The sequence below is a fragment of the Pipistrellus hanaki genome, assembly GCF_964339955.1.
Source record: "Pipistrellus hanaki genome assembly, chromosome: 11".
NCBI lineage: Eukaryota > Metazoa > Chordata > Mammalia > Chiroptera > Vespertilionidae > Pipistrellus > Pipistrellus hanaki.
In genome coordinates this window covers 357,230-379,089 of record NC_140513.1, presented here as the reverse complement: position 1 = coordinate 379,089, position 21,860 = coordinate 357,230, and the positions used below count along the sequence as shown (strand labels likewise).

Sequence of the window (21,860 nt, the reverse complement as noted above, 5' to 3'; positions counted from 1 at the left end):
CCCTTCCCTGCGCCGCTGGCTTTGTGGGCCCCTCGTGACCTGGACGTTCCTCTGAGCCACTTGACCCAGCTCCCGGGGCAGTGGGGGGTGGGGGGGGAGCCTGGGAGAGACCTGTGCACTCGGCGTTTGTGCTCTGCCTGCAGGCATTCCTCCTGTGGCCATGCCTGAGGCCCACTCGGGCCCTCGGCCACCCCCACCCGCCAGGCCTCCAGCTCCAGCCTCACTCCTCTGGCCTCGGGAAGGGGCCTGCGGTGCCTCCCTCCGCCCGGCCGGGGGTCCAGCCCCCGAGCTCTGCGCCGGTGGCCGGAATCCCTGCTGAGCTGTGAATCCCTGCTGAGCTGGGCCTTCCAGCATCCTGCCGGAGGGGCTGCCTGGGACATGCCCTCCAGGCCTTGTCCCCGCCCCACCCTCCAGGCCAGCAGCGCACCTGGCCAGCACAGTGCCACACACAGAACCCGGGTGCAGACTGGCCAGGCCCGGCCTCAGCTGCTCTGGGCACAGCCTCCGGTGCCAAGACCTCAGGCAGGACCTGTCTGAGCCTGGCACTGCCCCACAGGCAGCAGAGTCCCTTCAGAACAAGTGTGCCCCCTGTCCTGGCCTGGAGCCCTCGGCCCAGACACCCCGTGGGTCCCACAGGCCCTCTCCCTGCGCCCTCCCGCCTCTGCACACGGCCAGCTTCGCACGGGGCCCAGTGCATCTCCGACTCAGGACCCTCTGAGCTCTGCCTGCCACGGGCTCAGAGCTCTAGCCCTGGAGGCTGTCACTCAGCAGCCCTGCCTGTGGGTGTGGAGCCGCTGAGCTGTGGTCAGCAGAGGACTTCCCGCTCCGGGCCCAGCGGCCCTGAGGCTCCCAACAAACACAGCATCTGCTTGGCACGGGGCCGGGCGCCTTTGTCATCCTAACCAGGATGCAAACCTGCCGGACCGGCCTGGCCGGTGCCAGTGCCAGCCCCGGGCACGGGCCACCTGCACACCTGCCCTGCGTCTCGGTGAGTGCGGTGTGACCTGTCAGGTCACAGCACTCGGCAGGTGGAGAGGTGTCGGGAGCTGCCAGGAGGTCCCCTGGGCCCCACCAGAGGGGGGCGCCTGTGTCGGTCAGGGAGGTCCCAATGACCTGTGGCCGGCTGGGACGCAGCCATGCCCCCCAGCCCGTGGTCCGCTGCGGGGCGGGCACTAACTCTTGCTGCCTGGGTGTTGGCAGAGGGGCCGTGTAGGCGGGTGGGGAGGAGGCCAAGGTGAATTCGGCCGTGCCAGCTGGCAGGCGAGTCCCCTGGGCTGTGCTGGCCTGGACTGCAGGGGGCTGGCAGGGACCAGACCCTCTGAGGGGCCTGAGCCCAGGACACTACCCGCAGCCATTTCTGAGCCGCCTGCCTCTAGAGTATGGTGACCTGTGGGCACTGCCTCCCACCTCCTCTGGGTGATTGGGGACCCCCTGGGGCCCTCAGACCTGGGCATCCCTGGGTACGGGCCGGACCCTCCCCCAAACAGCCAGTGCGAGGGCAAGGGCACAGGGCTATTTCCTGGCCATCCTCGGGCTCTGCTCGACCGGCCCTGGCAGGAGGGCGGTGACAGTGGTCACCAGGCCCCACCTGAGCAGTGGCCGTCCTGAGAGAAGCTCCTGGGAGCCGCGGTGAGCTGCCTGGTCTGGGACACCGTCTCCACCACCACAGGGCCTGCCCCGCCCCACGCCCCACAGCTGAGGTGGCCTCTGCCTCCATCTGACGGGACCCTGAGGACTCCCAGGCCCTCCCACCCTCCCTGCCCCAACCCCACACCCAAGGGCAAGTGAGGCTCAGGCTGGGCCCTGCCCCCACCCTCCCTGCCTCAGGGCCCACTGTGAGGTCAGCGCCTGCCCCGAGTTCCGTCAGAGGCGCGTGGTCAGCTGGAGGCTGGACATGGCCTTCTGGCCGCAGCCCGACGCCTGCCTGCTCGGCAGCCCCCTGGGCCTCACGTGTTTGTCCCTTTTGATCCCAGCTGCAGGTGCCGCTCCCGCCCCTCGCCCAGCGGCCCCGCGGGCCCACGTCCCCGTGGGCCCACGTCCCCGTGGTGGGCACCGGGGTGGGGTGGCCGGGGGTCCTCATGGGGGCCCTATCTCTGCAGCTGGAACCCACTGCGACTGCAGCCTGGGCCTCAGCCGCGAGGCCCTCATCGCGCTGCTGGTGGTGCTGGTGGGCATCAGCGCCAGCTGCTTCTTCGCCCTGGTCATCGTGGTGGTGGGCGTCATCCGAGCCAGGAGGTGTGTGCGCCCCACGGCCGGGGGAGGGCCCCCTGCCGGCCCCGGGCCCTGGGTCCCGCCGAGGGGTCTCCTGCCCCCAGGATGGGAAGTCACAGGGGCCGGGCCTGGCGCTCCCAGACGGGGCTGGGGGAGGCGTGGGGGGCAGTCCAGCTGTCTGGGAGTCACACCCTCTTCGTCCCCCCAGTGAGACGTGCCCCGGCTCCAACATGGACACCATGGAGGCCAGGTGAGTGATGCGGGGGACCCTGGGTGAGCCTGCCCTGCTCCCCGCTCCCCGCTCCCTGCCGGGGCGGCACTGACCGGCCCATCACGCAGTTTGGTGCAGGAGGACCACCTGGACCTGCAGACGGTGCAGGTGGAGTCCAACCTCATGGACTCCGAGGAGCTCGCCGCGGAGGACGAGGGCCTGGCCCTGGAGGAGCCTCTCTGCCCACCGCTGCCCGAGTAGGCGGTGGCCACCGGGGAGGGAAATGAAGTCCTATTTACTGTTCTCTCCGTCTCCTTCCCGCCCCTCCCTGTGATGGGGTGGGCCCCAGAACTCAGGCACCTGCAGGGCCACCCTCCCCCCAGGGCTGGGAGCCACAGCCCGGTCCTCTACTTCCTCCAGCGGAGCCTCAACCCAGCCCTGAGGCTGGAGGGCCCTGGCCCCGCCCATCCCTCGGAAAACCCCAGGGCAGGTGCAATCAGCCGTGAGAATTGGTGGTATCCCTGCCCAACCCACAGTCTCCTTGAATTCCAGGGGAGTCCTTGGGGTGGGGTGGGGGGGGGCAGGCCTGTCTCCCCAGCCTCAGGTGAGCAGCCTCCCTCCCCCGCTGGGCCTGTCCCCCAGGCTCAGCGCCCCTTCTCTCCCGCCCCACCCCCCCATGCTCCTGCAATACCAGTCCTGCACTTCCGGGAAGAAACCTCCCCACTGGGGGGCGGGACTGTGTATCTTCACTGAGCTCCCAACGGGGAGAGACCGCGAGGAGCAGGGCGCACTGGGTCCCATTGCCATTGGGGCGTCGCCTCCAGGCGGGAGTTGTGTGTGGGGTCCAGCTGCTCAGGCCTCGGAGGAGCTCGGGGTGTGGGGCGAGGCCAGGGCGGGGACACCTCGCCTGCGCCGCTTCTGGCGCGGGGCCGAGAGGAGCCGCAGCTCCGGGACAGGTGGCCGGCCGCGCTGGGCCCTGGCCCCGTGCCTAGTGCCCGCCCCAGGCCGGCCCGGCCCCGGACAGGAACTGCCGGCGTTGGGGCGGGAGAGTTCATATTTGCGCCGCGCAGAAGGGACGGACGGGCTCCGGGAACACACAGCGGAGGGCGCTCCCGCCGCGGGTCCCCCGGCGCCCCCATGCCGAACGCCTCCGCTGTCTCCTGGCCGCCGCTGTGGCTGCTGCTGCTGTCGCCGTGGCCGGTCCGGGCTCCAGCGCCGGCAGCGGCCACCCCGACGGGGACCCCGATGGGAAGCCCGGGCTCCCCCGCCTGCCCGGAGGCCTGCGCGTGCGCGCCGGGCGGCCAGGTCAACTGCTCGGGGCGCGCGCTGTCCGAGGTGCCCGACGGCCTGAGCCCCGGCGCGCGCGACCTGCTGCTGGACCGCAACCGCGTGCGCGCGCTGCCGCCCGGGGCCTTCGCCGGCGCGGGCGCGCTGCTGCGCCTGGACCTGCGCGACAACGGGCTGCGCCGGGTGCACGCGCGCGCCTTCTGGGGCCTGGGCGCCCTGCAGCGGCTGGACCTGGGCGCCAACCAGCTGGAGGCGCTGGCGCCCGGCACCTTCTCGGCGCTGCGCGCGCTGCGCAGCCTCTCGCTGGCGGGCAACCGGCTGGCGCGCCTGGAGCCCGCGGCGCTGGGCGCGCTCCCGCTGCTGCGCGCGCTCAGCCTGCGGGACAACGAGCTGTCGGCGCTGGCGCCGGGGCTGCTGGCCGGCCTGCCCGCCCTCCGCGCGCTGCGCCTGCGGGGCAACCCCTGGGCCTGCGGCTGCGCGCTGCGCCCCCTCTGCGCCTGGCTGCGCGCTCACCCGGGGCCCGCGCCAGGTGAGCCCGGGGCGCCGGCGGGGCGGGACGGGGCGGCCCCGCTGCCGCCCGGCCTCCGCCTAACGCCGCGCCGTGTCCCGCAGAGGCCGAGACGCTGCTCTGCGTGTCGCCGGGGCGCCTGACCCTCCGCCCCTTGACGGCCTTCCCCGACGCCGCCTTCAGCCACTGCGCGCGGCCGCTCGCCCCGCGGGACCTGCTGGTGATCTACGCGCTCGGGCCCCTCTGCTTCCTCGCCAGCCTGGCCGCCTGCCTGGCGCTGGGCCTGATGGTCACCGCCTGCCGCGCGCGTCGCCAGCGCGCCGCCGCCCGCGCCCCGCGGAGACGACCTCCCAGCGCCGGCCAGCGCGGGGCGCCGCCCGCGGACCCCGGGAGCCCCGCCGCCGCCGCCGCCGCCGGGACCTGAGTGGGCGCGGCGGCCCGCAGCCTCCCCCACCGTCGCCCTCCTCCCGCCCCTTCCAGGGTCAACAAGCCACGCAGACCGAGCTGTTGTACATTCTTTTAGGCATCACCACGGCACACACTGGCCGGAGCGGCGCGCGGCGCTCCGGGCTCGGGGAGGGTCAGCGCGCATCGCGCTCAGGCTGCGGGGACGGCGCGCACGCACCGGACACGGCGGCTGGGCCTGTACAGGTGGCGGGCAGGGCGGAGGGCAGCCGCAGCCAGCGGTGGGGAGCCGTCCGGGGCTGCGGGCCGGAGCGGCGGAGGGAGGCGCAGTCAGTCTGGAGGAGCAGGTCCGAGCGAGCGGGAGCCCCAGGGAGCCCCTGGGAAGGCTGCCGCTGGGGAGTCAGGGTCTGCAGTCAAGGAAGGGCAGGGCCGGTCGGCAAAAGGGGTCATGGGGAGAAGGGGAGGTCAGAAGAGGAGAGGGGGGAGCCAGGCTGCTAGGAGCCGCCAGGGGCCACAGGCCCCACACTGGGGCTCTGGGTGTGGCCCGGGAAGAAGGGGGCTCAGTCTCTGCTCCCAGCCTCTCTGCCTGGGGCCAGGTTAGCCCCTCTCCCTGCTCAGAGACCCAGCCCTGCCTCTGCCGGAGCACCCCGGGCCCTGCCCAGCCAGCTCGGCTCTGGCGCGTCTGGGTCCAGCAGGGCTGCCCGCCGGGCAGCAGGGCGGGCGGACGGGCAGGAGGCCGGGGTGGGCAGTCTCGGGCGGGCGGGCTTCCCTCAGGCCTTCCCGAGCAGCAGGACCCATCAGTGTCCTCGGCCGGGCTAACGGGGCAGGTGGGCGCCTCCGGGGGGCTCACACCACGGTGCTGACCGAGGGATCTGAGAGGTTGAGCGGGCCCGTGATATCAGTGGGATGGTACTGCTGCAAAATAGAAATACACAGACAAGGCGGCCCGTTAGCCGGCGCTCGGGGGCACGCGCGGGGCCTGGGCGGGTGGGCCAGCCGGCCGGCCGGCGGGCAGGCGGGCGCGGCCTGGGGGAGGCTGAGGGCGCTCCTCCCCCTGACCCCGTCGTGCTCCGGGACTCTGCGTGGGCCAGGCCGCGGTCCCGTCCATCTGTCTGTCTGTCTGCGGGGGAGGGGGGCGGAAGGGCGGGCGGGGCGTCTCAGCTCTCCCTATGACGGGCACACATCTGCAGCTGGCCCTCCTCCCTCTCAATAGCGCGTCGCGGCAGCACTGTGTCTTTTTGGTTTTGCAAAGCGCCGCGTCCACCCCCGGTGCTCTATAAATAAGAACCAACAATCAATACCCGCTGGCCCCGCGGCCACCGGGACCCCAGCCCTGAGCGCCCAGTGCCACCCTGGCCCGGACCGGCCACAGGACGGGGCAGAGGATCTCAGCAGCCGGACCGACCCCCCATCCCCAGAGCCCCCACCCAGACCTCCCTCCAGCAGGTGCCCCCCGAAGCCGCATGGGAGCGGGCTGCCCTCCCGCCCGGTCTCCCCGTCACCCTGCAGGGAAGGGCCAGGCCCGGATGCCGGGGGGGGGGGGGGACGGAGCTGGCCTGGGGTGGTCCCTGGTGTCCAGGGAGGCTCGGGTGTGTCCAGAAGGCCCTGAGAGTCTGAGCTGCACCTGGACCAGGTAGGGGCGGGCCTGCCTGCTCTGGGGGTGGGGGCAGCACGCAGTGACACCCCAGAAGCAGCTTCACCTGTGGGACTGTGTGCTCCTTGAGGCTGCCTTCCCAAAGTGCTATGGGGGGACACCTCACCCCTGGACTGCCCACCCTCACCACTCTGGGCCTGTGCACCCTCTCTTCTCCCTGCCTGCCTGGTGGTGCCCTGGCTTGTGCCCTGCCCCCTTTCCCAGCCTGAACTCCAGCCCCCCCGACTCACTACCCACCAGCCCCTGAGGAAGAGGGGCAGACGGGCCTCATTGGGGGGGGGGCCTTGGTGCCCTCTGGTGGCTTCACCTTCAATTCACATTGTGCCAAGGGGGCCTGGGGGCCTGCCCTCCTCCTGTGCATGGGGCAGGGTGCCAACCCACTGCTACCTTGGAGCACGCTCCTGTGGGCTCAGTGCCTACACAGCCCCCTTCCCGCCTGGGACCAGGGTGCGCCTAGCAAGACTGGGTCGCTTTGGGAAGCTTTTTTGGGACAAGATGCCCACGGCAGGAGGGCAGGGAGCCCGGGCTCAGACAGCAGGCCTGGCTCTGGCGTGGCCTGTGGGCCAGGAGCTGAAGTGCTGGTCTCCTCCAGGGAGGCCTCTGTCTGGGGGCCTCTGTGCCCCTTGCTCTGGAGGCCACCCCCACCCGTCCTTAGACCCTCTGGGGCAGCTGGTGTGCCTCCTGGGGAGCCCTGCTCCGCCTGGGGTGGGGGCTGCCCCCTCTGGTCCAAGCCACTACCTGCCTGAGGGTCCCCTGTGGCTGGGGGCCTGTGCCAAGTCCAGGCCCCAGCCGTCCACCCCGAGGGAGCCAGGCCCGGCCCCCAGCCCGGCCCACACAGAGACCACATGGAGGGGATGCAACAGGCATGGCTCTGGTGAGACAGGCGAGACGTGTCTGGGTGCAGGCCCGGCAGCCGGACAGATGGACGGATGGGACGTCACAGCCACCCCTCCCCGGGAGTCGAGGGCGGCGGGCACCTTGGTGTGACAGTGAGTGGAGCGGCCACCGGAGGGGGCTCTGGCTGACCGGCTGACCAACAACATGACACAGCTTCAAGATGGCGCGTGGCTCATGGATGGGGGACTAACGCAGAGACACATGGGGACGAGGACCCGTGAGGGCCGATGGGGGGCCGGAGAGGGCCCGGAGAGTTGGAGAGAGACCTAGTGTGCCGGGTGAGTCGGATGAGGCAGAGCCACAGCGGTTGGGATGGGTGGTGGGTGGGATGAGGGGGGGGGCACGCCTGATGCACGGGACACAGACACGCAGGGCGAGAGAAGAGTCGGAGACGGGGACGGGCGCTCTTCCCCTTACCGTGTCTTTGGAGGACCTACGTCTCTTGAAGCTGGAAGCCAGGGTGGAGGTGATAGCCCTAAAAGTGGCTTTCTTTTTAGGGTCGGGCTCTGCTCTACCACTCTTTCTATCCTAAAATGAATATGTATAAGTGATTAGACGGCTAAGGGGGACGGCCACACCTGCCCTCGCTGCTCCTCGGGGCCGCTGGCTGGCCGCTCGGCCCTGGCTCCTGCCTGCCTCGCTGCGCGGCCGCCGGGCCCAGGGCGTGCCGCGGGCGCGGGCGGCCTCCGCTCCTGCCCGGTCGGGCCTGACCTTCCTCGCGCTGGGGCTAGACTCGGGGGTCCCGTCTGGCTCTCTTCCTGGGAGGTCGCCTGGCTCCCTGGCAGTTGTCCCGGGAGGAGGGGCCCTCGGCTCTCCGGCCGTCCTGACCCTGCGGGGGCCCCTGGAGAGTCAGAAGGGGCCGCGGGGCCAAAGGTGGGCGTCCGGATGAATCGGAGCGACAGACAGAGGCACTCCGGGGACCCTGGCCTCGGGTCTGTGCCCGCCAGTAAGAGCAGCGACCGGGTCCTAAGAGCAAGACGGGCAGATGAGAGGCGGGGGCTCCAGCCACCATCCCCCCCAAGCCCTCCCTCTCTGCTCTGCCAGCTTCACCCCGGACAGGCTCTGGAGAGGCACCCAGAGAAAGAGAAGAGATGCACAGGCTGACCTCTGCCAGCCCCCCACTGCCTGCCCCGCCCCAGGTGGGCATGGCTGCCCCTCATGCAGCCTGCCCCCTGCTGGCAGCCAATCCCAGCGACGCAGCCTGGGCAGCGGGCAGGGCCAGCTGGACCCCACGGAGCACAGGACACAGCAGGCAGCCAGGAAGGAGGCCCGGGCGCTGAGGGGGGTGCGGGCGGCAAGGGTGGAGAGGCAGATGCGTCTGAGACTCACGTGCTACCCCCGGGCGGGTCCCTGTCTTACTCTGCCTCAGTCTGCCTTCCTACGGGATGGGCGCCGGCGGGCGGCTCTGGAGACAGAGGCCAGGCAGAGGCTCGGAGCGGGCACGTGGCCTCCCTCGGCCCGGCCCAGCGGTGGGCGGCCACCGCAGGCGGCCCCCTACCGACGCTGCCCCTGGCTGAGGCTCCCAGCTCCGGTCCGGCTCCACGGCTCCGGGAGCCAGGGCCACGCTCCGGCCTGTGGGGATGGAGGAGGGCTGGGCCGGGCGGGCCTGGGCGCCAGGCCTCGGGGTGGCTGCCCTACCTGCAGGTTCTTCCTCCACACGTTCACCGCGGCGAAGGCCAGCTGCATCTGCTTCCGGCGCGCGTCCTTGTGCCGCTTGTAGGCGATCTCGATGAAGATGAGGAAGATCCCGGCCACGATGCCGCCGGCCACGAGCATGAAGACGCCTGCAGGCCAGGCCCGGCCTCAGTGCTGGCCGCAGGCCCGGGACACACACACACACACACACACACACCCCACCCAATGTCCTCAGGGGCGTTCAGGGGAAGCGGGCAGACCCACCTGCCATGTTCTCGAAGGTGAGGGTAGCAGGGGCGTTGCTGCGCGAGTCACACTCCTGGTACCGCACCCACGTCTTGTCCAGGTCTTCCATGAAGCCGTTCTCATGGGACCTGGGGGCGGGGCAGCGGTGGGGGCGGGGCCTGGGCGATGGGGGCGGGGCCTGGAGATGAGCTGAGGGGCGGAGCAAGAGGAGGGGCGGGGCCTGAACGAGGCGAGTTTTGGGGGCGGAATCGGGCATGAAGGGGGGCGGGGGGGGGGGGAATTGGGTGCGAGTTGATGGGTGGGGCGGGGTCTGCTCTGGACCGGGATGGGGAGGCTCTCTGAAAGCGAGGGGGGGCGCGGGGTGAGTTGAGGGGGCGGGGTCTGAGTAGGGGAGTTGAATAGGCGGGCTTGAGGCGAGTTGACGGGCAGGGCGGGCCTGGGCGGGATGAGTTGGGGGTGGGGCTTGGGCGCTGGGGGTTGATGGGCGGATCTGGGGCGGGGCTTGGGGTGAGTTGGGGCGGGGCCTTGATGGGCGGGGCTTGGGACTAGTCGATGGGCGGGGCCTAAGCAGGGCGAGCTGAGGGGCGGGGCCTGAGTGGAACGAGTTGAGGGAGCGGGGCGGGGCGGGCTCACTTGAGGATGGACAGGGACACGTTCTGCTTCCAGGGGCTGTCCTTGCGCATGCCGATGCCGAAGCCGGAGCGGAAGAACAGCTCGCCCGTGGTCACCAGGTCACACTTCTGCGAGGCCTCGAACTCCAGCACCGCCGAGTCCCAGATGAAGGCGTGCAGCTTGCTGCGGGCGGGGTCGGGGTCATGGGAGCCCCCACAGCCAGGCTGCCCTCCGCCCGCCCGGCATGCTGTCCCACCAGCCGGAGCCTCTGTCTGCGCCCCCGGTTCCATCCTGTCCCGCCAGCCGGAGCCTCTGTCTGCGCCCCCGGTTCCCAATCCTCGCTTTTCCTTAAGGTGGACGCCTGCTTGCCCGGCCCCCCTACACACACACGTGCCCCGCACGGCCCGCCCTCACTTGTCCCGCACGGCCTGGATGGCCTCAGCCGCGCTCTCGTAGTTGTGCTTCTCCATGTGGCGGTACATGGTGCTCAGCTCCACCTGCCGCCGGAAGTAGATGTCCACTGAGCTCTGCTTCACCGTCGCGTAGATGAACTTGTCGGAGGGGTTCCTCAACTGCGGGGTCAGAGGTGGGCTCACGGCGGTTCCCCGGCCCCGGGCCCCCTCGAGGTGACCCCCATGGGCCTCCCGCCTCCGCCCCCGGAGGGCCGGGCCTCACCCGCGGGTCATTGATGCCGGTGATGCGCTCCTCGGGCCGGTCCAGGACCAGGAAGGCCGCCAGGTTGGCGGTGTAGGAGGCCACGATGATCATGGCGAAGCCGGCCCACACCATGCCCAGGATGCGCGCCGAGAAGCTGCGGGGGGCGCCTGGGGACGGAGGCGGCAGCTCAGCTGTGCCCGGGAGGGCGGGCGGGCGGGCGGGCGGGGCGGCGAAGGCGCAGGACCCCGCAGCCTCACCTTCCCCGATGCCCGAGTTGAGCAGCACGCCCCAGGAGAACCACATGGCGGAAGACAGGGTCAGCGCGTCCTCCTCCTCCTCCTCGCTGTTCACCTTGAACCGGCCGAAGGGACTGCGGGGCGCAGAGGGCGGGCGGGAGAGGGCGGGAGAGGCAGCCGCCTGCCCTCGCCGCTCTGCCCGCCCTGCAGGGGAGGTGCGGCCCCCGGCCGCGCTCACCTGAAGCGGTCCAGCAGGTACAGCATCACGGCCACCACGTGCACCGACAGCCCCACCAGCAGCCACAGCGTGCTCTGGAACGGCTGCATGAACGAGTCCAGCGTGCTCCGCGGGATCTCCTGCGGGGGGGGGGGGGGCGGGAGCGCGTCAGCGTCGCTGGGTGGGACCCCCCGCCCTCCTGCCCGCGCCCCCCAGAACCCCCTCCTTCCTGCCCAGGCCCCCCCAAGCTCCCCTCCCTCCTGCCCGGGCCCCCCCAGACCTCCCTCCTTCCTGCCCGGGCCCCCCCAAAACCCCCTCCTTCCTGCCCAGGCCCCCCAGGCTCCCCTCCCTCCTGCCCGGGCCCCCCCAGACCTCCCTCCTTCCTGCCCGGGCCCCCCCCAGGACCTCCGCCCTCCTGCCTGCGCCCCTCCAGGACCCCCGCCCTCCTGCCGGGCCCTGCCCACCTTCTTGACCAGGATGGTCAGGCCTTGGTACTTGAAGGGCTTGGAGAACTCGATGTACTGGGCACGCTCGTTGTTGATGGTCAGTGGAGCCACGATCATGTCCGCCTGGCCGCTGAGCAGCTCGCCCATCATCCCGTTCCACTCCTTCTTGTTGCTGTTGTTCACCTGCGGGGACGCAGCCGGTGGGGTCACCCAACCTGAAGCCCCGCCCCCTGTGTCGCTCAAGACTCCGCCCAACAGAGTTCCCGCCCACTCCTGACTCTGCCCAGTAGGAAGGCCCCCTCGCTCAAGACTCCGCCCAACAAGGAGGTCCCGCCCACTCCAGACCCTGCCCAATAGGAAGGCTTTGTCTACTTCTGACTCCGCCCTGCCTGAAGGCCCCGCCCACTCAGGACCCTGCCAGTAGCAACCCCTTCCATCCCGAAGGTCCTGCGGGGTCCCCGGCCGTACCCGCTCCTGCGTGCCGAACTTGCCGTCGGCCACCAGGTGCACCTCGTAGGTGAAGTTCATGGTCCGCGCCAGCTTGATGAGCAGGTCGATGCAGAAGCCGTAGCAGCACTGAGGCACCGTGTGACGCGCTGCGGGAGGAAGGGGCGGTGACCACCGGGCTCCACGCGGAGCGGCCCGGCCCGCCCCGTGCCCGCCCGGCCCCCACGCACGGCTGCCCGGCGAGGTGTCGTTGGGCCCCGTGCAGATCACTTTCTTGATAGGGTCCCCGTTGACTGTGGACTCCTCCTTGCACGTGCCGTCGCTCATCGTGGGCTTGACGTACACGAAGGGCTCCTGGTGGATGGTCACGATCTGGGGGAGGGAAGACCCGGTCTGGAGCACCTGCCCTCGGCCGCGGCGGGTAGGAGGGTGGGGAGGTCCGGAGCGGCCTCCTGCGATGCTGACGCGCTCCCTCCCTCTCCCCCCCACCCCCCGGCAGGGGCCCAGACTCCTGGAGCCCCTCCAAATCCCACATCCTGACTCCCCCCTCCTGCTGCCCCAGGAGCCTCCCCCTCCCCAGCACCGGCCTCAGCATCACCTCCCTGCTGCCCCCAGGAGGGCCCAGACCCAGCACCCCGGAGGGACGGGCTCCCTAAAACACGGCCCTTCCCTTGGCCCCTTGCCCTTCGGTTCGTGGCTCACACCTCGCTCCCTCCATAAAGAAGCCGCTGGAATGGCCAGTCTGTCTCGGGGATGAGGACCTCCGTGCCCCAGCCCAGAGTCGGGCCCATGAGGACAGGGCCGTGTCCCTCTGAGCCGGCACCCGATCCAGGGCCCGCAGTTCCCGTGTCTGATTGCGCAGCCTCCCCAGCAGGGGGTCCCTATCTGGCCATCATTCTTCCTTCCCGTGTCCCCTGTGACGCCACCCTCCCTGCCATGCCTGCCTCTCCCGTCCGGGCTCGCTGGGGCTCATGCTGGGCGCGCTCTCCTCCCCTTCCTGCAGGGGCTTGTAGGCTGGGGGTGGGGAGAACAGGTCCCGGGCAGAGGGGTGACAGGAGCAAGGGGAGGCTACACTGAAGCTGAGTCTGAGGCGAGCAGGGATCCCTGCGGCGCCCTCTGCTGGGGAGAAGGAGGAGCCTGGTCCTGCAGCGGGGACAGGCGTATTCTCAGGGGCAAGGGCAGCATTTGGCTTTCCCTTGGGGGTCCGGAGTCCCTGAAGGAGCTTGGTGAGTTTTTAAACATTCACCATGTTTTTCTCTTAAGCAACGATAACATTTGTGTTTTTTAAAAGCCAGGGAGCCCTGGCTGGTGTGGCTCAGTGGGTCCCGTGCACCGCAATGCCGCCAGTTCAATTCCGGGTGAGGGCACACCCAGGTTGGAGGTTCAATCCTGGGTCGGGGTGCAGACTGGAGGCCACTGATTGCTGTTTCTCTCCCTCCCTCTCTCTCTAAAATGACTAAGAACATATTTAAAATAAATAAATGAAAAAGTCAGTGGGGAAAAAAAGTACAAAGTACAAAGCTGCAGCCCAGATGGAACCGTGTGGCTGTTGGTGTTTTCAAACGTTTCAGAACGTGGGGCCTGAGCTTCAGAGAAAGGCCCCTCGGCCCCTTGAGGAGGTGGCGACCCTCAGGCCGGTGCTGGCCAAGGGCTCCGGTGAGAGGCCTGGCGGGTGGGCCCAGGACACAGGCAGGGCTGAGAGGCAGGGCCTGGGACTCGGGGAGGAGGTGTTGGTGATCTAACACACTGGCTTGGCCCTGGCTGGTGTGGCTCAGTGGATAGAGCATCAGCCTGCTGCTGAAGGGTCCTGGGTTCGATCTCAGTCAAGGGCACAGGCCTGGGTTGCAGCTTGATCCCCTGTAGGGGTGTGCAGGAAGCAGCCAATCATGGTTTTCTCTCATCATCTGTGTTTCTGTCTCTCTCTCTCCCTTCCTCTCTGAACTCAATAAAAACGTATTTTATTTTATTTATTTATTTTTTATTTTTTATTTTTATTTTTTTAAAAATATATTTTATTGATTTTTTACAGAGAGGAAGAAAGAGGGATAGAGAGTTAGAAGCATCGATGATAGAGAAACATCGATCAGCTGCCTCTTGCACACCCCCTACCCAGGATGTGCCCGCAAACAAGGTACATGCCCTTGACCGGAATCGAACGTGGGACCTTTCAGTCTGTAGGCCAACGCTCTATCCACTGAGCCAAACCGGCTTCGGCTAAAAACGTATTTTAAAGAAGGAACATTGGCTCAGTGTGGGTCAGCAAGGGGAGGGCCTCCAGGAGAGCCACCGCAGGAGGGAAGGGGCCCAGGGGGAGCCCCAAGTCTCTGGGGAGCGTCGGGCCGAGGAAGGTTGGAGGCCATGGGGCGGGGCTGCCAGAGCCCCAGGGAGCGCCCAGGAGGGAGTGGACCCCATGGGAATGCGGGAGGCCCGGGTGGAGAGAGCAGTGTGATCCGGTCACGGCAGGAAGCTGGGGTGGGGCTGGCTAGGGTTGCCCACAGGAGAGATGAGCAGAGTGGAGTGGGCAACTCCGGAACCAGAACCTGGACCGAGAGCTGAGGCTGCAGCCCACAGGGTGGCCACCCCCTGCCCTGGGTCCCCAGCAGCTCGTCCTCAGAGAAGTCCTGTCCCTCACAGCGTCCCTGGACTTAAGTGGGGCTGGTCAGCAGGGCCCTGGAGAGCCACGGGATGGGGACTGGTAGCTTTCCCCCTCCCCCATCTCTGCCCCTCCCCCCGCCACCCGCGGCTCCCTGTGTGGAGCCCGGTATGTGCCGGGAGCCGGGTGTGTACGAAGCCGGGTGTGTGCGGAGCCGGGTGTGTGCTGGGAGCTGGGTGTGTGCTGGGAGCCGGGTGTGTGCTGGGAGCCAGGTGTGTGCTGGGAGCCGGGTGTGTGCGGGAGCTGGGTGTGCGCGGAGCCGGGTGTGTGCTGAGAACCGGGTGTGTATGGGAGCCGGGTGTGTGCGGAGCCGGGTGTGTGCGGAGCCGGGTATGTGCTGTCCAGTCCCCGCTCCCTTCCGGCATGGTCACTGGCCGCACCGGCCCTCCCCGGGGTCTGCGGGTTGTAGGGGTGTCCAGGGTGCGGGGCGGGGCGGGAGGGGCGGTGGGCTCACCTTCAGCCTGGTGGACATCTGGTAGCCTCGCGGTTTCTCCGTCTCCCCGCCCGGCCAGATGATCTTCCGGTCGTTGGGGATGACCTGGGGGTGGGAGTATGAGATGGAGGGTGGCCACGCAGGGGTCTTGGCCCCAGGACCCTAAGGCCCCAGCCCCCACCCCCTCATGACCCCCACCTACGTGGGTGCCATTGTAGATGCCCACTTGCACCAGCTTGCGGTTCTGCAGGTTCATGATGCTATAGTTGGCGAACTTCCGGTCGCCGTCCTCATTGAACTCCACGCGGCCAGTCACCCCTTCCGCGTACTTGGAAGACATCAGCACCCTGGGAGGCAGGGGTTCCCCGTGACTCCTCAGGGCCTCCCTCCATCCCCAGCCTCCCCAGGGCCTGGCCCCGCCTCCCACGCCGCCTGGCCCCGCCTCGTGCCCAGCCCTGGCAGCCCCTGGAGCTGTGACCTGGCGGGAGGGCGCACGGCACACGGCCGGCCTCAGAGCAGCTCCTGGAGCCGGCCCGCTGTGAGGGCTCCCTGTAGGCCGGGACATTCTCTCCGCACAGGCCTGTCCTCGCCTTACTGCCCGGAGGCAGACACGCGGGAAAGGACGGAGACCGGTTTTCCATGGGGAAGGCACGTGAGGTCCTGTCTGCGTGTGCACACCACGCATGTGCATGTGGCATACCCATCGGGACCTTCTGTGTGCCCATGTGATCCTTGGTATGCAATCCCAAGCATGCACATGTGGCATGTGTGTGCTTCATGTCTCTCTGAGCTGTGCACACGTGTGTGCATGTGTGTACGTATGCCCTACATCTGCAGCTGTGTGTGCTCCTGCTGTGGACACGGTGGGCCGTGGCTCTGCACGTGCAGCTCAGTGCTTGTTACTCAGCTGGGGGTGGGACCTAGCGAAGGGCTGGGCCTGCCCACCTAGGGCTGCGAGTTAATGCCCGCGTCACTGCGGCTCTCTCCTTGGGTCTGCGGCCACCCTGGCTCTCTCTACAGGCTCGCAGGGGTGGAGGGGAGGAAAGGAGGGAGGAGGGACCTGAGTTAGGTGACTGTGTCTGTAGTTTGTGGGCAGCCAGCTGAGCTGGACCAGCTGAAGAGCCACTACTTCCACCTCCTAAGAGCCCTGTCCAGCTGAAACCGGTTTGGCTCAGTGGATAGAGCGTCGGCCTGCGGACTAAAAGGTCCCAGGTTCGATTCTGGTCAAGGGGCTGGCACATTCCCAGTAGGGGGTGTGCAAGAGGCAGCTGATTGATGATTCTCTCTCATCGATGTTTCTAACTCTCTATCCCTCTCTCTTCCTCTCTGTAAAAAATCAATTAAATAACGTGTTTCCCCGAAAATAAGACATCCTCCGAAAATAAGACCTACTTACAAGTTTCCTTCTGAGTGAAATATAATGCATCCCCCCCGAAAATAAGGCCCCCCCTAGGCTCTGTCTCAGAATGCTATTGCTAAACATGAGAGATTTGGTCCACTGATTCTGAAAGAAATGGAGTCACAAGAAATTCACCAGGAAATTCATGAATTGGATTGTTATGATGATGTTCCAGAAGATGATATGATTGTCATTGAATAAATGAGTAAATTCTTGATATTGTAGGATTCACAGTTTGTCTGGTTTGTGTTGACAACTACCGTACTACCGTACCGTATACAGGTAATAAATTTCCTTTATTTTCATTTAACAATAAATGTGTACCGTATTCTTCTTCATGGAAAAATAAGACATCCCCTGAAAATAAGACCTAGCGCATCTTTGGGAGCAAAAATTAATATAAGACACTGTCTTATTTTCGGGGAAACGGTATATTTAAAAAAAAAAAAAAAAAAAAAAAAAGAGCCCTGTCCATCTCGAGAGCGGCCCCTCCCACCTCTTCAAGAGCTGACCAACCACACTGAGCAGCCCCGCCCACTCCCAGAGCGGCCCCGCCCACCTCTTGAAGAGCGGCCCGGTTTTCCAGATGTTGGTGTTGCCCACGCAGCCCCGCGGCGGGTCGGTGATGTTCTCCTTCTCCAGGAGCTCGTGCACGGCCTGGGCCACCACGCCCACCGCGTCGCTGATGTGGGCCGACTCGTTCTTGCCGTTGATGAGCTGCAGCCCGATGATGCCTGCGGGGAGCGAGGCTTAGCGCCGGGAATCCCGCGTGGGGAACCGCCCGCCGCCCCGGAGAGCCCCGCACTCACCGTCCGGGGCGTAGCGCAGGGCGTTCCCGGAGATCTCGCGCTCCCCCACCAGCCACACGTACCCCGACCCCGTCATGTTGAGCATCGCGGCGGCGCGGTACACGGTGGCGGCGTCGTCCTCGCTGTGGGGCAGACGGGGGTGATGGGCCGGGACTCCCGCCCTCCCCTCCCGAGGCTGGCGGCTGGCGGCGGCTCCTCCGGATTCCTAGGTCCCCTTCCGGTCCCTGCCTCTCCCCCGCCCCTCCCCTGAGGGGGCCTGGAACCACCGCAGAGTGAGGCGGGGTGCGGCCCAGACCCTAGCTCCCCAGGCCTCTCTTGCTGCCCTTGCCCAGCAGGACAGGGTAGCGGGGATGGCGATGGATCATTTTCTATCGATCACTCAGTCGCCCGTTAGGGGGCACTGTTCTGAGTGCTGCATAAGGGGCAGGCTTCCCCCAGTGTCAGGAGGGGAAATGGGCACCAGGGCTGGTGAGTGCTGATGAGGGCTGAGTCCGGCCTGGGCCTGGGCCTGAGCCGCTCACTCCGGTGCCCCTGCTCCCCTGAGCTCCGGGACCAGCCACATGCCCTCTGGCTCCCACGGCCGCGTTGGGGTGAGGGGCTGGGGGCTCTCAGCTGGTTGGGAGCTGGTGGGACCCAGAGCCTGGGATCTGCCCTGGGCATCGCAGCAGAAGCCACAGCGAGCAGGAGGGCTGCTGCTCTCCCTCCGGAGTCTGGGCAAGTGGCCGGGCCCTGCCTGCCCCGGGGCCGGGACCCCTGGCCCGACAGAGCACATGCCATGCCTGGGCACACACGTGCTTCTGAGACCTCGGAGCGTCCTCATCCCTTGGGCCGGGGCTGGGGCCGTCTGGTCAGGACAAGGACCTGGGCTGATGGGGCTGCGGGGGGGCTGGGGGGCGGGCGCTGGGAGTCCTGCCGGCTGGGCTGGCCCCATGTGGACCTGGCCGTGCAGGTCCCTCATAGGGGCAGCGGGTCAGAGGCGATGGACAGACGCCCAAGGGCTGAGCTGCCTAAGAGGTCTGTCCCAATGTTCTCAGGGAATAGCTGGTGGAGATAGGAAAGCCTTCGCTCTAAATGGCAATGGTAAGCCCAAACCGGTGTTGCTCAGTGGATAGAGCATGGCCTGAGGACTGAAAGGTCCCGGGTTCAATTCCGGTCAAGGGCATGTACCTTGGTTGTGGGCACATCCCTAGTAGGGGGTGTGCAGGAGGCAGCTGATGGATGCTTCTAACTCTCTATCCCTCTCTCTCTTCTTCTCTGTAAAAAAAATCAATAAAATATATATATTTTTTAAAAAAATGGCAATGAGCCGAAACCGGTTTGGCTCAATGGATAGAACGTCTGCTTGGGGACTGAAGGGACCTGGGTTCGATTCCGGTCAAGGGCATGTACCTTGGTTGCGGGCACATCCCCAGTGGGGGGTGTGCAAGAGGCAGCTGATCGATGACTCTCTCTCATCGATGTTTCTAACTCTCTATCTCTCTCACTTCCTCTCTGTACAAAATCAATAAAATATATTTAAAAAAAATGGCAATGAAAAAAAACAAGGTTTAAAATTATTAGATTTTAAAATTTATTCTTAGAAGTGTAAAAGTTTATTAATTTAAAAAAAAAACAAAAAAACAAAACAAAAGAAGATTGAAAAACCTGATGAACAATAATAGCAGTTCATTGTAGTAGAGTCGGTGATATGGGAGGGGAGTGGATTGACTGTTCTGGGGAAAGGGAGGGAGGAAGAGACTGAACATAAACTGTGCACCTATGGATGAGGACAATGGGGGGTGGGAGGGGGCGGAGGGTGGGGTGGGAACCTGGTGGAAGGGGGAAGAAATGAGGAACCTTTGTAATAATATGAACAATAAAGATTGATTAATAAATAAATAATTAATTAATTAAAAAATGGCAATGGTAGCGCCAGATGTGAGCAAAGCCGAGCAGGGCAGCGGCACCTGGGTCGCCTAAATGAGAGCATTCCGCCACAACCACCAGCAAAGGCAAAACCAAACCGTGGGTGTGGGGCACAGTGTGCCCGCCAGCCTGGCAGGGCCCGTGATGTGGGCAGTGGATTGACACACCTAAGCGTATATCGTGTAAGTGGTTCATCAATAACAGCGTGGACAGAAGCCTGGCCAGGTCATCAACCTGGTTCATGAGACAGCCGTCTCAGCAAAAATCCCAGGAAGAGGAAAAGGAAATGTCTGGAAATGAATCCTCTGCACTTGGTAGAAAATTGGTAAAAAATAAATAATAATAAAAATAATAATAGCCGGTTTGGCTCAGTGGATAGAGCGTCGGCCTGCAAACCGAAGGGTCCTAGGTTGGACCTTAGTTGTGGGCACATCCCCAGTAGGGAGTGTGCAGGAGGCAGCTGATGGATGTTTCTCTCTCATCGATATTTCTCTCAATCCCTCTCCCTTACTCTCTGTAAAAAAAAATCAATAAAACATTAAAAAATAATAATAATAAGATTGGCTTGATGGGGTTTCTCTACAAAGCCCATGAAGCAGGAGCCAACATGTGTCAGACCGGAGTGCCAGGGTCTTGGAGACAGGTGCTGGCATTCCCGGGGGACAGTGGAGGACAGCCTTGCCGCTGGTTGTCTGGGGCGGAGGGCTCTGGGGCTGGTCGGCTCTCTGGGTGAGATTGGCCTCTGCCCCGAGGAGCCAGCGTGTGAGGGGAGGGGCCTGCCAGCCCGGAGGCCTTGCCTGGATGAATTCAAGAGGGTGCTGGTGGGTGGTGGCTGCTGTGAGTGCCGAGCCTTGGTGGGCAGTGTACCTACCTGTGCGGGATGTATGCACAGAGGTAGCATGTGGTATGGTGCGTGTGGTTATGCACATACCACGCACACACGTGTACTATTACATTGGAGTACATATGTGTACTTGCACATAGGTGTGTGCATGACTCTGTCTATGTATTCATTTGTGTGTGATTTGCCTGCTTATGCACACATGCATTATCTTGTGTGCACCTGTGTATGATGTCTATGGTACCTGTGTGTGAGCATGTGCACACATTACATATGATGTCTATATTGCACATGTGTATGTCTATAGGAATGTGTGTGTTCGCATGTATACTGTATATGCATGCTGTGTGTTCATGTATGTGCATGTGTTTGGTGTGTATTGTGTGCCCATGGTGTCTGCATGTGTGTGGTAGTGACAATGGTGTGTGCATATAATGTGTGTACATGCGGTGTACAGGGTGTGTGTTTGTATGTGTGTGGTGTGCACATAATTCCTGTGACTGTCTCTATCTGCTGTGACTACGTCCCCTTCTCTGAGCTGACGGTTACTTTCTTTGGAGCCACATCTGGCAAACTGACTAGTGACACAGGACACGACCCTCCCAGGCCATCCCCTTCTCTGCCTGCAGCGCGTGGTGCAGGGTCCCAGGGAGCAGAGGGAAACGGAGGAGATGGCCCCCTCCCCAGAGGACCTGGGGTGGCGGGGTCCCAGGTTGGCTCATGTGCTGCTGGCCACTCCGGTTATAGCGTGCGGATGGGCAGGCCTGGGTGGCACGACCTTGGCCTTGCCAATGTGCACCCAGTTGAACAGCTGTGTTTGAGGTCACGGCTTCCGGTTGTGCTCTGGGTGAAGGGCCTGATCTAGTCACCTGTCCACTGGCCTGTCTGCCCATTGGTGCACCCACCAGCCCCTCACCTCCACCACCACAGCCTCCCAGCTCCCTCCAGCCCCAGGACCAGTGAGGGTGGAAGGAATGGGGAATAAAGGAGGGCGTCCAGGCGGGCTTTCCCTGGGCGGGGCTTGTCCTGGGCGGGGCTTGTCCACAGCGGGTTTATCATGGGCGGGGCTTTCTCTGGGCGGGGCTTTCTCTGGGCGGGGCTTTCTCTGGGCAGGGGAGGTCCAGGTGGGGCTTGCTCTGGGTGGGTTTTCTCAGGGAGGGGCTGTGTGCCCTCTTGACGTTGCCTGGGGGGGGATTTTTAAACCCTTCTCCGAAGCCCCCCTCCCCAGGGGGCCTGGGGTTGGACGGTCAGCGTGGACAAGCCACTCGTGACTCTTGAGACCATGCTCACCACTGTCAGGGGCACCTAGCTCTGAGCCCGAGGCTTGCTGACAGGATGTGCCAAACAGTCCCTGTGCAAGCGGTCCCTGCCTGGGACTCAGTGTGCCCGCCCACTCGCCTGCAGGGCAGCAGCTTCGGGGCGCCCTCTGGGCCGGTGGTCCTGCTGTTTCTCTGCCCTCGGCTGGAGCCCAGCGGTGGGCCCACCGCCCCCTCCTGGCTGCCTCTTCCGGGTGCTATTCTGGGGCCTGGACCTTCCCTCCCCAGGAGGCCCAGCCCAGGCAAGGGGAGATTTTTACTGTCCCTGGTCCCTGGGGGGGGGGGGGGGGGGCGGGGCCGGGCCCTGCCAAGGACACCCTGGGTCCACTGTCCCTACGTGCTCCCCTCCCCTGCCGCCTCCTCCCACCGCTCCAGGCCTGCCCCTGCCACAGGCCTTCCTGCCGGACACACCGACCCCTGAGCCCTCCCTGAGTCCGGTCCCAGTGGCAGTGTTACTTCCTAAGGGCAGGAGCTGGTCCTGAGGCCACCCAGCCCAGCTCAGGGCAAGGGGCGTGGTGACTGGGGCAGGGAGGGTGGGCAGAGAGGCGTCCCCCTGTGAGGTCTCCAGGCCACCAGGTCCCCGTGGAGGGCTGTCTATGGCAAGGGCCCGTGGGACGCTGAGGGGCAGTGGTGCCCCCAGCCCTGGCCCAGGTGGGGGGCTTCTGGCCCGGGGGCAGCCCCAGGTGCCGTGGGGGCGGAGCCTCACCTGGCCGAGAGGATGATGACCCGGGCCTCCAGCTCCCGCGCCTCCATCAGCAGGGCCGTCACGTTCTTGGTCCCCGGGTCGAACTGCAGCACCTTCTCCGCCTGTGGTGTGAGCGGGGGCGTCAGCGGG

At 65.7% G+C, this 21,860-nt stretch overlaps 3 protein-coding genes across 10 annotated transcripts in view; 2 read left to right on the top strand and 1 right to left on the bottom strand.

Moving 5' to 3' along the window:
- Positions 1–1,870: 1,870 nt before the first annotated feature.
- TMEM210 (transmembrane protein 210) lies at positions 1,871–3,118 on the top strand. The gene is made up of 5 exons (XM_084898509.1): positions 1,871–1,979; positions 2,100–2,235; positions 2,420–2,461; positions 2,551–2,992; positions 3,027–3,118. The coding sequence occupies exons 1-4, from the start codon at positions 1,895–1,897 to the stop codon at positions 2,681–2,683; spliced, it is 396 nt and encodes a 131-aa protein (XP_084754635.1). The 5' UTR covers positions 1,871–1,894; the 3' UTR covers positions 2,684–2,992; positions 3,027–3,118.
- Positions 3,118–4,666, top strand: LRRC26 (leucine rich repeat containing 26). Its single transcript, XM_084898508.1, has 2 exons — positions 3,118–4,238; positions 4,322–4,666. The coding sequence occupies exons 1-2, from the start codon at positions 3,560–3,562 to the stop codon at positions 4,639–4,641; spliced, it is 999 nt and encodes a 332-aa protein (XP_084754634.1). The 5' UTR covers positions 3,118–3,559; the 3' UTR covers positions 4,642–4,666.
- Positions 4,667–4,722: 56 nt separating this feature from the next.
- Positions 4,723–21,860, bottom strand: part of GRIN1 (glutamate ionotropic receptor NMDA type subunit 1) — a 29,763-nt gene continuing 12,625 nt past the window's right edge. For 2 of the 8 annotated variants that reach the window (XM_084898500.1, XM_084898502.1), the window contains 17 exons: positions 21,732–21,832; positions 16,964–17,085; positions 16,714–16,888; positions 14,958–15,102; positions 14,777–14,860; positions 11,900–12,041; positions 11,691–11,818; positions 11,241–11,405; positions 10,798–10,916; positions 10,581–10,693; positions 10,342–10,490; positions 10,081–10,238; positions 9,688–9,849; positions 9,073–9,182; positions 8,812–8,957; positions 7,591–7,701; positions 4,723–5,896 (listed from right to left, as the gene is read on the bottom strand). In XM_084898500.1, coding sequence (XP_084754626.1) covers positions 5,780–5,896; positions 7,591–7,701; positions 8,812–8,957; positions 9,073–9,182; positions 9,688–9,849; positions 10,081–10,238; positions 10,342–10,490; positions 10,581–10,693; positions 10,798–10,916; positions 11,241–11,405; positions 11,691–11,818; positions 11,900–12,041; positions 14,777–14,860; positions 14,958–15,102; positions 16,714–16,888; positions 16,964–17,085; positions 21,732–21,832 — 2,247 coding nt within the window. In that variant the 3' untranslated portion in view covers positions 4,723–5,779. The remainder of the gene's footprint in view (positions 5,897–7,590; positions 7,702–8,811; positions 8,958–9,072; positions 9,183–9,687; positions 9,850–10,080; positions 10,239–10,341; positions 10,491–10,580; positions 10,694–10,797; positions 10,917–11,240; positions 11,406–11,690; positions 11,819–11,899; positions 12,042–14,776; positions 14,861–14,957; positions 15,103–16,713; positions 16,889–16,963; positions 17,086–21,731; positions 21,833–21,860) is intronic. The other 6 variants (XM_084898501.1, XM_084898504.1, XM_084898503.1 and 3 more) reach the window with 3 other exon arrangements.